The 12,123-nt window shown below is 55.4% G+C and overlaps 4 protein-coding genes across 4 annotated transcripts; 1 reads left to right on the plus strand and 3 right to left on the minus strand.

Moving 5' to 3' along the window:
* Positions 1 to 757: 757 nt before the first annotated feature.
* Positions 758 to 4,690, minus strand: GCG54_00010151 (Chromatin structure-remodeling complex subunit RSC2; the record flags this gene model as incomplete). The annotated part of the gene is made up of 5 exons (XM_045410082.1): positions 758 to 1,981; positions 2,490 to 3,049; positions 3,112 to 3,964; positions 4,026 to 4,128; positions 4,185 to 4,690. Coding segments are annotated over 5 exons (3,246 nt in total), but the record flags the coding sequence as incomplete, so codon positions are not given.
* A 1,520-nt stretch (positions 4,691 to 6,210) lies between these two features.
* GCG54_00010152 (putative ubiquitin thioesterase otu1) lies at positions 6,211 to 7,413 on the plus strand (the record flags this gene model as incomplete). The annotated part of the gene is made up of 2 exons (XM_045410083.1): positions 6,211 to 6,577; positions 6,626 to 7,413. 2 exons carry the CDS (start codon positions 6,211 to 6,213, stop codon positions 7,411 to 7,413), a joined length of 1,155 nt encoding a protein of 384 aa, XP_045260250.1.
* Positions 7,414 to 7,704: 291 nt separating this feature from the next.
* GCG54_00010153 (putative formamidase) lies at positions 7,705 to 9,672 on the minus strand (the record flags this gene model as incomplete). Its single annotated transcript, XM_045410084.1, has 8 exons — positions 7,705 to 8,042; positions 8,171 to 8,413; positions 8,475 to 8,563; positions 8,622 to 8,924; positions 9,002 to 9,232; positions 9,285 to 9,342; positions 9,528 to 9,546; positions 9,598 to 9,672. 8 exons carry the CDS (start codon positions 9,670 to 9,672, stop codon positions 7,705 to 7,707), a joined length of 1,356 nt encoding a protein of 451 aa, XP_045260251.1.
* Positions 9,673 to 10,374: 702 nt separating this feature from the next.
* GCG54_00010154 (uncharacterized protein) lies at positions 10,375 to 11,719 on the minus strand (the record flags this gene model as incomplete). Its single annotated transcript, XM_045410085.1, has 4 exons — positions 10,375 to 11,101; positions 11,149 to 11,321; positions 11,391 to 11,497; positions 11,560 to 11,719. The coding sequence occupies 4 exons, from the start codon at positions 11,717 to 11,719 to the stop codon at positions 10,375 to 10,377; spliced, it is 1,167 nt and encodes a 388-aa protein (XP_045260252.1).
* Between the last annotated feature and the right edge of the window lie 404 nt (positions 11,720 to 12,123).

Genomic DNA, 12,123 nt, shown 5'->3' on the forward strand with positions numbered 1-12,123 from the left:
CATCTCGCTGTCAGAGTCACCTTGCACCGCACTCAGTGGCTGGAGCGTCTCGAGTGGGCGAATCAGATCTGCACTAGACCCTCTTTGGGCTGGCACCTGCGCTTTGTGCGTGGTCGGGCGGCGCCCCCGGCAAGGCCTTGCAGCGATTCTTTTAGTGCCTGGACGTCCTGTCGACAGCGAACTTAGGACCTGGATTTGTGGGGCGAGGTTCCTGACCCGACACCACGACCTCGATCCTGGAATCAGGCACTGGATAGCTCTTATTCTCCCTTGGCCAGTTGGTCGCCACTAAATCTTATCTTTGTTTCTACCGAGCTACCCACCTAATGGCAATGTTGCATGTCTACATTGTTTCCATCACAGAAACAGGGGTACTGGGGACGAACTCGACCGTCATCAATAATCATCATCAAGGTGTATGTGTGTGTGTGTGTTTGGGCACTTGACAAGCTTTTCACGGCAAAAAACCTTGACGCTATCGGGACTGGAAGGAATGTTCTTTTGCGTCTTCAATTCTTAGCATTATGATGTACAATAACCATAGGGACTCCATAGGTTCCATGTCGACACACTGAGCCATAATGGTTTCCGTAAAACTCCAAACCCCAAAAGGTATCACAACAAGCTGAATCACCCACCGAAACTCCTCCCGTCTGTCTACCCAGAGAAAGCTAAATCTCTACGCATCTTGGTCCACCGCCTGCTGCAGCGCGAACACGTAGCATCCATTAGAGCGACGTCTTGGTGAACTATGCGTTCAGACACCACGTGGCTTGGAGGAACGCATGCTGGTGTGGGCCGAGTAGATGCCCTCGAGATAGCTGGCCTTCTTGGCCTCTTCGGCCCTGTCGGCCTCCTCCTCACGCTCCCTTCTGGACTTGACCTTGATTGCACGCTGCTCCCTCACCATCTGGTCGTGTCCATCCAGGTCGCCATCCTCGCGCATGCGCATCGTCTCCTGGGCATGGCTCTTCCAATACAAAGCCCATGCGTCGCTCGCCCAGTCACGCAGCTCCTCCTGCGTCTTGCCCTTGGTGATCTCGTCAATGACCATCTTGGTCTTCAGCTCCTTCTGCTTGACAACGGAGAAGGCCTTTGCCTTGCTCGCACGCTCCGACAGCCATTCCGGGTTGCTCTTGGCAAGGTAGGCGAGGCTGTGGCCCGTGTTTGCGTGGTCCGGGGCGAGACCGTGTTCGGGGCGCGCAGCGGGCGGTGTGGTGAAGAATATGATTCTGCCGTTCTCGTCCCTGTTGTACTGGCTGCGCACCTCCTCGGGAATCTGGTCGTTGATGTGGTCGGGCAGGACAAAAACCTCGGGAGGGCGCGGGGGGTTGTAGGCGTTGTTTGGCGGCATGGCATTGGGTGCAGACGCCATGGGGGTGCGGGCTGCAGCTGGGTGAGGCTGCATCTGGTGGTGATTGAACGTCGTTGGGCCCAAAGAGTTTGCTGTCATCATTTGTGGATGCATCTGGTGGTGTCCATGTCCGTGCTGTGCCACGGGGGGCGCTTGGGCCTGCGGGTAGTGCGGCGGCGGCGGCTGGTGGTGCTGCTGCTGTGGTGGAAGGTGCTGTTGCTGCTGCTGCTGTTGCTGAAACTGGTGGGGATGGTGCTGTGGATGCTGTGGGTGCTGTTGCTGTTGCTGGAAGGGGCTTGGCACGTATCCCTGCTGCTGGTACATGGGACGGATGGGCTGTTGCGGAGAGTGAGACGCCTGGTGAGGAGGAATCTGGGGCAGCGGCACTGGTGTCTGATGAGGCACCGCGACAGGCGAAGCCGACGCGTGTTGAGGCGTGTATTGCTGCCCGTACATCGCCGGCGACGGTGAAGGCGCCGCGCCCATTCCGTGTCCGTACGGCGTTGGCGGGTTGTTCATCGACATGTCGCTGGGCGTTTGTCGCATTGCCTGGAGAACCGATGGGCGTCGAGGAGCCTCCTGACTCATGGGAGGCGGCGATGGTGTTGGTTCAGGTGGAGGGGACTCCTACATCCCAAGGAATGTTTGTTAGAACCCGGCTGGTCTTGGTAAAAAAAAAAAAAAGCCACCACAGCAAGACGGACATGCGACGTCTGCGGAGAGGGAGGGCGAGGGGGGAAAATCAAGAAAAAAGAGGCGGAAAGATGAGTGTGAAGGGTGAGTGAGGGTGAGCAAACGAGTGACGGGGGCAGGAATTTCGCCAGGGCTTGGAGACGGGATGCAGGGTACTGCCGCTGCTGAACCATCGCCTCTGCGCCGCTCTCTTTATCGGGTTGTACTGGATAAGGCGACGCAGAAGTTGTGTGTGTGAGAGAGAAAGAGAGAAGAGGTGTCGGGGCACGGGTTACAGCTCATGCAACAGGATTCACTTGGGCGGTACCAGGGTCAGGTAAGGCGGCGCGGCTGGGAGTGAGAATGGCCGAAGGCCAAGTAGTCCCAGCCAGACCAGGCCTGCAGAGTGTGGATGAACAGTGGGCAGAAATAGCAAAGAAACAGCAAACACATCACGACTTACGTTCGATTCCCGGGGCCGACGGTGCACAGCGCCGATGATAGGCGGTGCGTTTGGAGCTCCCCATGTTGGCTTCGGCAGCTCGTCCGTCTCTTTCGCGTCGGCTTGCAGCAGGTGCTTGATCGGGCTGGGCACCTTCTTGAGCCGCCGTGGCTGGTCAAACAAATCCATCTCGTAGTCCCTCTCCCGCACCTCGTCCGGCACGCAGCTGGCCCACGTCTTGATCTTGTTGAAGCGGCACGTCTGTTCGTTGTAGCGAGACTCACACACATACACCTCCTTGTCATGTGGCAGACCGCGAGGCCGCCCCTTGTTGAAGCGCGTCACAAACATGACGAAGCATCGGTCGAGAACCTCTTCGATCTGGTGGTCACGATACTGGCCCGTCTTGGCCACTTCGTTCTCGAAGAAGTGCCTCTCGTATCGGTGGACCGTCTGTTCGGGACGGTAGTACCAGCAGGCATTGATCCACCGCTGGCCGGCACGATCTTGCCAGGTGCGGAAAATCTGGGCGACAATGGGCTTGGCCATGTCGTTGACGTTGCGAATGTGCACCCAGTCACCTAGAACCATTGTTAATCAGGGCCACTTGCAATGCTACCAGGGGTTACTGGACGCAACTTACCAACTTTCCACGATTGGCCGTTGTATTGAATCTCAGCCAACGGTAGTTTGCCGTCCTCGTCTCGGAACTCATCATCGGGTCTGGCCCTCTCCTGCGCTACCAGTCCATGGGCCTGCTTCTGCAGCTCTACTGCAGCCTCGAAAATATCACTTCCTTCCTCGTTGTAACGTTTGGCGTTGTTGAACATGAGATCAATGTCCTTGAGGACACTGTCAACGGTCGGGTACTTCTTCCTCTTGGCCTTCCGTTTTATGTTATCCAGCGCAATGGGGTCCTTGATAACCTGGTAGTAGTCTGGGTTCATGGTCTTGTCGGGCAGCTTCTCAAAGGGACCGATGAGCAGGTCACCGTCGTTTGACTTGACTTTCCGAAGGCCCTTGATGACGTTGTGTATACGAGCCTCGAGGGGTGTGAGAACCTTGGGAGGGCGGCCGCGTTTCTTGTGCTCGTCCTCCTCTCTGGCCTCGCCAGTCTGGCGTCTGCCAAATGACGCTCTCCCCCGCTTCCTATTGCGACGCCCTCTCCCATCATCGTCAGAGTCGTCGTCGTCATCTTCGTCTTCCTCCTCTTCCTCCTCCTCCTCCTCCTCTTCCTCTTCTTCGGACTCAGCCTCGGGGGAGGATTCTTCGGCAGGCGGTAGCTCTCCCAGATCCGGCAGCTCGGCTTCCGCAGGCTGTATGGTACCCTTGTTCACGAGCTTCTGTAGCTCTTGCTTAAGAAGATCCCTGATTACAGTGGCGCCCTTGAAGATGGCAGACGAAGGTCGGTTGTACACCTGAGCATTATGACAGATCTGGGCAACATCACGGACGAACTCGGAGAAGTTATTGTACTGCTTTTTACTTATTTTGTGCTGTCACAGGTTAGCTTCTCAATCTGAGTGATTGTACAATTTGTTGTTAGGCAAGACATACGCGAATGGTGCTGAAGGCTATGGGGTTCTCGATGATCTCGAAATAGTCAGGGAGCTGGCGTTTATTCGGGATACGCTGGAAGCTGGCGGCCCACCACTCTCCACTACGAACCATATGTTAGCAAGAAGCGCAATTGGCACGATTCGGTGCGACACATACTCATCGTCCTTATAGTTGCTGAGATATGTGTTGAGGATCTGGATGATGTCCAAGAGATCGCCCGGCTCAGACTCTGCTGGAGAAGCAGCACCGTCGTCAGGGTCTCCGTCAGCGTCGGCATCGGCATCAGCGTCTCCATCTGCATCTGCATCGGCATCAGCGTCTGCGTCTGCATCGACGTCGACTTCGCCAGGTGCATCGGCATCAGCGTCCGCTTCACCGTCTGCATCAGCATCCACGCCGGCATCTGCATTGGCATCGGCGTCCGCGTCGGCGTCGACATCCATTTTGTCGGAAGCGTCCAGTTTCGCGGGAACAGCAGTGGTATCGACGGGCATGGGAGCGGTGTCGGCCGAGGTGGCGGCGGCGGCGGGTGCGTCGGTCATCTCAACATCGTTGGTAACCTTGGCCTCGATGGACTCGCGCACTTCGGGCGCGTCGCTGCGCGTCGAAGACATCATCTGCACCGCCGACTCGAAGCGCAGGCACGGGAACTGGAGGTCGTCTCTGAGAGTGTAATTGGCGGCGCAAAGGGTCAGTGGAGTAATTAAACCCTCTGCACAGGTGAGCCTGAGTGGGAGAGGGGGAGGAGAGGCTCTGTCGCAAAGGTCAAAATTTCCAGAAAAGACCGTCGAGAGGGAAGAATTGAAGGTTCGCGAAAGCGGCGAAGCGGAAGCTGGGCTGGTGCTGTGGCCGGCCAGGTACTATTAGTCGCTAGGTACCTTAGACATGGCCGAGATGGCAATGGCCCAGTGCAACAAGGCACCAGTCGGTCGTGGGTGTTAGCAAGGAAGCATCCTTGCCCAGGGTTGACTGTGTGCCGGCTCCACCTCGGCTAACGAAAACGGCTGAACGGTCGAAGGTAGACAGACCACTATTGAAGGTAAGGTACTAAGAGGAAGGTCCCATTCTATTCACATTCAGTGTTTGTTGCTGGTTGGAAAGTTACAATATCGATATCAATAGGCCCGTTGTCGTTCGAATTCTCCATTGACTTTTGACGACGCCACAACTGTTTCCACCCTTGTTCTTGGAAGCCAATAATTGGAAGTTGCACCAACGACCAATCCTTGAAACAGCCTGCCCAATTAGGTATGAGGTGAGACTCCCGTCCTACAAAGGCTCTCGATCCAACGGCCTCGCTATCAATTATGAAGTGACTTGGGCCCAGTGGAGAGCATCCGCAAACGTCACGCAAGTCTCTGGTGAAATCGAAAAGTGGGCTGCTGGCGAGATGGACACAATGAAGTCATTGTCACTGGATCTCCGGAGTGTGTCCAGTGAGATGGCCAAACACATCTGATTGGAGTACTTCTCCACACCACGACGACAATCAGAGTGGGATGAGGACAGCGCGACTCCGATCCCAATTCTCTTATGGCCTTCTTTTGGCTCGCATTTCATGTTACACACGTCTGACCTCGAATACAGAAGCATCCCAAAGCAGTCGCCGCCCTCGACGCTCTGACCTGGCCCTGTCTTTGCTCCATCGTCCTAGCTTCAATCTTGACCCCGACGACGTCTTCCAGAAGTACTTAATAAGCGGAGAAGCTTCTAGTTCGTCTCCTTGCGTATCCAAGACACTCGCAACACTGCTCACTCAACAGAGCCTTTCAACAGAGCCTTCATCACCTGCGACTGCAGCTCACTCGTCCCGCAACGTGGGCCACCGAAACAATACACTGCCTGTCCGATCAACCTGGCTCCAATACATCAGCTTGAAGCAAGGTTGCTGAGACATTGACTCCCATCATTTCAATCCTGGGCTACGACCGGCCCCATCCATCCCCGCCATCATTGGAACCCCGGTATCTGCTTGAGATAAGATTAGTCCCTCCGCGACCCCGCCGTTCCAGCCAAGACCGCTCGGCTGCCCTCCGGCTACCCTCCGGATCCGTCTCCGGTCGCTTTTAGAACCTTTTCTCACCCCACCCCAAGACGGAACAAGAGGCATCTTTAATCCTCCTCCCCCATACCTGGACCTTTGCTCTAACATAACTCTCCCGAATCGCCAATCCCGGACGCCATGAGAGCCAGGTACAGGGGTCCGGAGGGTTCTGGTGTAGTATCCCTCGGAGATGATGCTACCGTGGGTCAGCTCTTCGACGAGATCAAGAAGTCAACTGGCATCGCCGATTTCGCCTTAAAGTACGGCTATCCTCTTCAAACGCTCACTCTCGAGCAAAAAGATGCCAACGCAAAGGACCTCGGCCTCAATGGCCAGTCCTTCACCATTGAGCCGGCTCAGCCAAGAGTCATTACGCCCCCACCGCCCGTGACGAGACCCTCCGAAGGAAGAGCGCCCTTGTCCAAAGAGCCTCGCCTGGACTCTTCGGGTGATCCAACCCCCTCTGACATCAGCATACCTTGGCCTGAACGCGAGTCAACCCTGCGTAAGTAGCCATCAATACCCGCCTGGCGCGAAAGCTCACACTGCGCAGTACTACGTGTCATGCCCGACGACAATAGCTGCCTCTTCACAGCTTTCGGCGGCGCCATTCCGGGCAAGCAGATGGAGGCCAAGGAACTTCGCAAGATGGTCGCCGACTACATTCGCCAGCATCCTGATGAATACTCTGAAGCTGTCCTTGGCATGGCCCCGGACAAGTATTGTCGGACCATGCAAGACCCAGACCGCTGGGGCGGCGCGATCGAGCTGGGAATTTTCTCTGACCTCTTTGACCTCGAGGTTCTTGCCTTCGACGTCAAGAGCCAGAACCCGCTAAAGTTCGGCGAGAACAAGGAGTCGCGATGCATTCTGGTGTACTCGGGTATCCACTACGACCGGGTTGCCTGCAGCCCTTCGGAGCCTCCCTACACCCATTCTGATCTACCTCCCGAGCTGGATCGCACCAACTGGAGCACTTCTGACGAGGCCGTTCTTGACAAGACCAGGGAGCTGATCCGCAAGCTGCATGAGATGCACTACTTCACCGACACTGTCGAGTTTCTGCTCCGCTGTACCGTTGCTGGTTGCGATTGGATCGGTAATGGTGAGAAGGAGGCCAACAAACATGCCTCGCAAACGGGCCACATGGGTTTTGACGAGATCAAAGATGTGTCTCACAGCGGTGCGGGTGGTGCAAGTGCCTTTGCTGCCATGGGAGATAGTGCCTTGCGGAAGTGTAACGCTCCTGGTTGCGAGTGGCTTGGTACTAGCACGGCCGAGGCTCGCATCCACACGAGCGAAACAGGTCACACCTCGATGAGCGAGATCCCTGATTTTTGAGGAGGGTGTGACGTTATATGCAGTGATTCATATTTGCATTGGTCATGGAAGCGCGCTAGGAGTTGTTGGACGATGAAGAAGAGGCTGAGAATACAGGCTAGACGGGCGTATGGAGGCTGAGGTTGCCAGAAGGACTGTGAACAAATTACTGCCTTATTCCTAGACAAACGAGATACGAACATGCTGAAGTCTTGTGCATAGAGCCTCCGGGACTCACTGGCGGCTTTTCTTCCGCTCCAACTCTCAACTACACAAGATACTATCAGAAACAGCTAGACAACAGTCCGTCTCTCACACACCGCCCATTACCTTGTCCTTCACATCTTCCACCACGGACTTCTTGTAAGTCAGTCCGCCACCGTAGCTGTGCTCACTATTCTCTCCGCCCTTCGTGATCTTGCCCTCCGTCACCCCGGTAGCAAAAGCACAGCTGCCCAAGGCGCGCTTCTCAACCTTGCCGGCAGCCGGGGAGATGTCAAAGTCGAAAATGTCCATCGGCAGACCGATAGTCGTGCACGCGTTAGGGATATCGACGATGCCGGCCACGTGGCCCTGAATTGGAGCGCAGGACATGAGCAGGTAGGCCTGGTAATCGCTGTAGCCGAAGCGGCGGAGGTACTCGATAACGCCTTGCCAATGTCAGCATCGCGGCATACCATCTTTTTTTCCGTTGGACAGTTCCTCCGCTGAGGTCGACTCCGACCCTTATCTCTTGGATCGCTCAGGGGGAAAGTGGCGTTAGAGGAAGAGAACTTACGAAGACAGGTCTGCCGATATGCGACCGTCACATCCATGTAATGCTGCTTGCCGTGCTCGTCGACGGAGAAACCTTCAAAGTAAATCTGTCGTCCGGGGCCGAACTGAGGCTCGACGGGACCGGGGATGTAGATGGGCGACTTGAGGCCGAGGTCCGCGACGCCGTTCTTGATCACTTTGAAGTTGATGGTGATGACGCCGGCCATCTCGATGGCGCCGCAGAATGAGATTTCTCCGTCGCCCTCTGGTTCGCGTGTTAGCACTAGTTCTTTATCGGTACACTCCTTACGGGGGGGGGGCATTACGGGAGAAGTGCAGATCGCCGACGCTGAACTTGGCACCGGGAACGTGGACCGGGAGGTAGACTTTGCTTCCCCTGCTCAGGTTCTTGATGCTGTGACCCCGTCAGCATTCTGTCATCCAGCAAACATCCGAGAAGACTGTAAACTCACTCGCAGTTGCCCCCGTGCTCCGGTCGTCCGGGAATTGTTCTCGCGCCCTCCTTCCCCACCTTCTCCTGGAGCGCAGCGTCCGCTGCACCGGCGTGGACGTTGATCGGCTCGGGGGGCTTCGCAACGTCCCGCTCCAGCTTGTTGGCGCTGATGAGCTCGCCCTCGCGGGTGTTCCAGGTGTCGAGGACCTCGGCGGAGGGCGCGCAGCCCAGGATGCCGGGATGGATCAGGCCCGCGAACTTGACGCCGGGGATGTGTCTCGATGTGCAGTAGATTCCCTCAAAGTCCCAGATTGCCTTTGCGCTATTCCCTCATCTATGTCAGTCTTTCAAGCTTCTGGCTCCTGCAAAACGAGGATTATCATGAGAAAAACAACATACGCGGTCGGGTAGATCTCGTCGAGGAATCCGCCGCCATTGTTCTTGTCAAAGACGCCCGTGAAGCCCCACGGCTGGTCTTCGAAGGGCTGGACATCCATGATTTCGACAAGAAGCAGATCGCCGGGCTGGGCGCCTTCGACTTCGAAGGGTCCCGAGAGGTAGTGAATCTTGGTGAGATCCACATTGAGCATGTCGTCTGCGGAGTCGTTGTTGCCAATCTGACCGCCGGTCCTGAGATGAATTTGAGCTGCGAGAACATTATTGAGAGAAGGGGAGGACTTACCAGTCTACGCATTCAATCTTGACCGTCTCGCCATCCTTGATCGTTCCGGAGAAGGGAACTGCAGAGCGTCAGAGAGAGTGACCTTGCTCTTACTACTAAATCAGAGATGAAGGGGTGGAGAGATGAGCACAGAGACGAAAATGAAAATGATCGTCAACGGCACTGCACGCAGAACCGTTCATGTGATCTTGGCTGGTGACGTGCCAGAGTAGGGCACAACCAGTTCGAATACTGATCACTTACTATCAGGATGCCATCTATTCTAAATGAATGAGTGTCAGCAGCATTTCACGCGCACCGAACATCAACTCACATGAAGTCCAGGCTGTTCAGAAGCCGGCTTGTCAAAGCTAACCTTGTTAGCCGTTCGAATACCAGTCTTTCCCATGACGAATTAAGATCCGAGAGTCAAGTGTGCGGAATCTGATTGCTTTCAAGAAGGAAACATGCGTGTATGACTTGAGGACGATGGTGTCCAAAGAATCTGTAGCCAACCCCAAACAGGCCGGCTTCTTTAGATATAGAACATCCAGCCCAAGCCAGCACCTCCAAACTACCCCGCCTTTCATTCCTCGGAATGAGCTATCCCATGCACCCAACAACGCCTCATCTGCCACGCCTGGCTATCAGTTGGAGAATGCAAACGAAGATACGATTAGTTCTTAGGCGACTGTTACGGTGTTGGGGCCGGGAGCAGTGCGGAGCTTGCGTCTGATAAGAGAGTTCCCCTCCAATTGCCGTATCGGGCTTGTATCTGGCAAACCCCCGCATTAAAACGTCTGGGTTGTGCCGCCGGCCGACTGGAAGCGCAACTGGCACGCCAATCGATAAGACTTTCATGGTGATCTCATTCCGCATGGAGACCCTTTCTTGAAACGTAATTGATTTGGGGGTCGCTTTTGGTAGTTATCTCGGCATCTGATGTGGATGCTCTCTGTGCCTTGTGGGTGCAGCAATACCAGACAGAGTACGCGCTAAGCAATCTACGATAGAGGTGATGACAGGGGTTTGCTATTGGATAAGAAGGCTCTAATACTGTCTTTGACGCCTGACACGTCCATAGGGCGCACTCGACGTTTCCCAGAAGCCTTCACTGAGATTTGTGCGTCTCTCCCGATGACTTGTTGTGAATGGCATCCATGTTGGCAAGCGACAAGCTGAGGAACTCGTGCTTGTTGGTCCATTGCTGTTGGCTCTCCGCGAATGCAGCCTTCTCGGCAGGAGGCGGAGGAGGGTCTGTAATCTTGGTAATTAGGTACGCCGTTGAAGCTTCCGCAATGCCGTAAATCAGAACACCGACAAGGGGGATCTTGATCATGGTGTAAAAGCCGATTGCGAAGCCGAACAAAACCCCCTCGCGCTCGCGGAACCAGTTCCGCTTTTGCTCCTTGGTGAAGTGTACCCGTGAAAAGTAAGGCTCCAGCAGCTCTCTCATCAAACTCCTGGAGGCGAAGTAGCTCTGCAAAAAGATCACGAGGTAGCGTTTTGGCAGGAATATTCCCGTTCCAAAGATGACTGAAGCAGGTCCTAAGCCAACGGCCTTATTGAAGGTGTAGAAACTGGCTGCGGGCAACACGAAACGGCCGACGATGGGGACGTAGGAGAGGGCGAAGATGGCGAGGGAGATGGCGCCTTTGCGGGCAAAGCGGTAGAGGAACATGCTGATGGCCTCGGCCGTGCTGGTAGAGTGAGTGCTGCCGTCGCTGACCTTGTACTGCTTCAGGTTGGGATAGTACATATCCCGAAGGTGGTTAGGGTCATCGTGCTTGTGCTTTTGGACGTAGGTCCTATCAACCCAATTGAGGGAGTCCATGAACCTGAATTGTCAGCAAATGCCGGTCGGCCACAGGTCTCGTGGACTTACATGTTGTCCAAAGTAGGAGTGACATATCGCATCAAGGCCATCAGGAAGAAGGGCACTTGGAGGACGTACTCCTCAATGAAGTTGAGGCCTCCCACGAGCTTCTCGTCCCAGGTAACATGATCCAAGCTAAAGAGCAGGGAAATAAACCAAAGAAGAACCTTGACACCAATGATCTAGGCGCTTGTCAACTTTCAACTGCAAAACAATGTTTGTTCGCTCGAATGACTCGACCGGAGGCTTACGGGCACGGAGATGATCAGGCGGATGGCGAGGCCAGTCAGGACAGCAACGCCGGCTTGTCGGTAGTGATCGGAGGTGAAGAGGGCCGGATTCTGGAACGCTCGGTGAGCTTCTTGCAGTCAGCCAGTCTGTTCCAAAATAACATGTCTCCGGCGGTCTTGGACAACTTACCTCCGACTAGGGTCAATTGAGCACCTCGAATGACGGAGTTGATGTCAAAGTGGGACAGGTCGAATTCCTGCTTCAGGGTCTCCTTGTCCAGAGGGAGCTTGTCCAGTGGCAGCTTGTCCAAAGGAAGGATGTCGCGCTTTTCGCGCTTTTCGGTGGCCATGGTGTCGTCGGATGCTGGGCTGCTTGTGCAGATCAACGCAGAATATTCTGTGATTGAGGATTCGCAGCGACGATGGTTGGAGGGGCACGCGAGCTCTCGTCAGACAGGACCGGGGCTGCTGGCCAGAACGAGACGAGCTGAGCTCGAGCTGACTTGGCGGGCGATCCAATGATGACGACACTGCCGGGAATAACGGCTGGAGAGGCACCTGCGCAGGGCGGTCAGGTATGGTCCGTGCAGTTGACAGGCTTACGTTATCTTACCTCCCTCACGGGGACTCAACTGACACTGGCAGCCAGCTGCATGTCCTTTGTCCTCTGGCACCTCTCACGGATGCAGATTTTGGCGTGTGGGCGTCAGTGCTCAGGCTGGCTCAAGTGGATAACCTGAGGTAGTTATCTACG

The sequence above is a fragment of the Colletotrichum gloeosporioides genome (genome assembly GCF_011800055.1).
Source record: "Colletotrichum gloeosporioides strain Lc1 chromosome Unknown consensus_70, whole genome shotgun sequence".
NCBI classification, from domain to species: Eukaryota; Fungi; Ascomycota; class Sordariomycetes; order Glomerellales; family Glomerellaceae; genus Colletotrichum; species Colletotrichum gloeosporioides.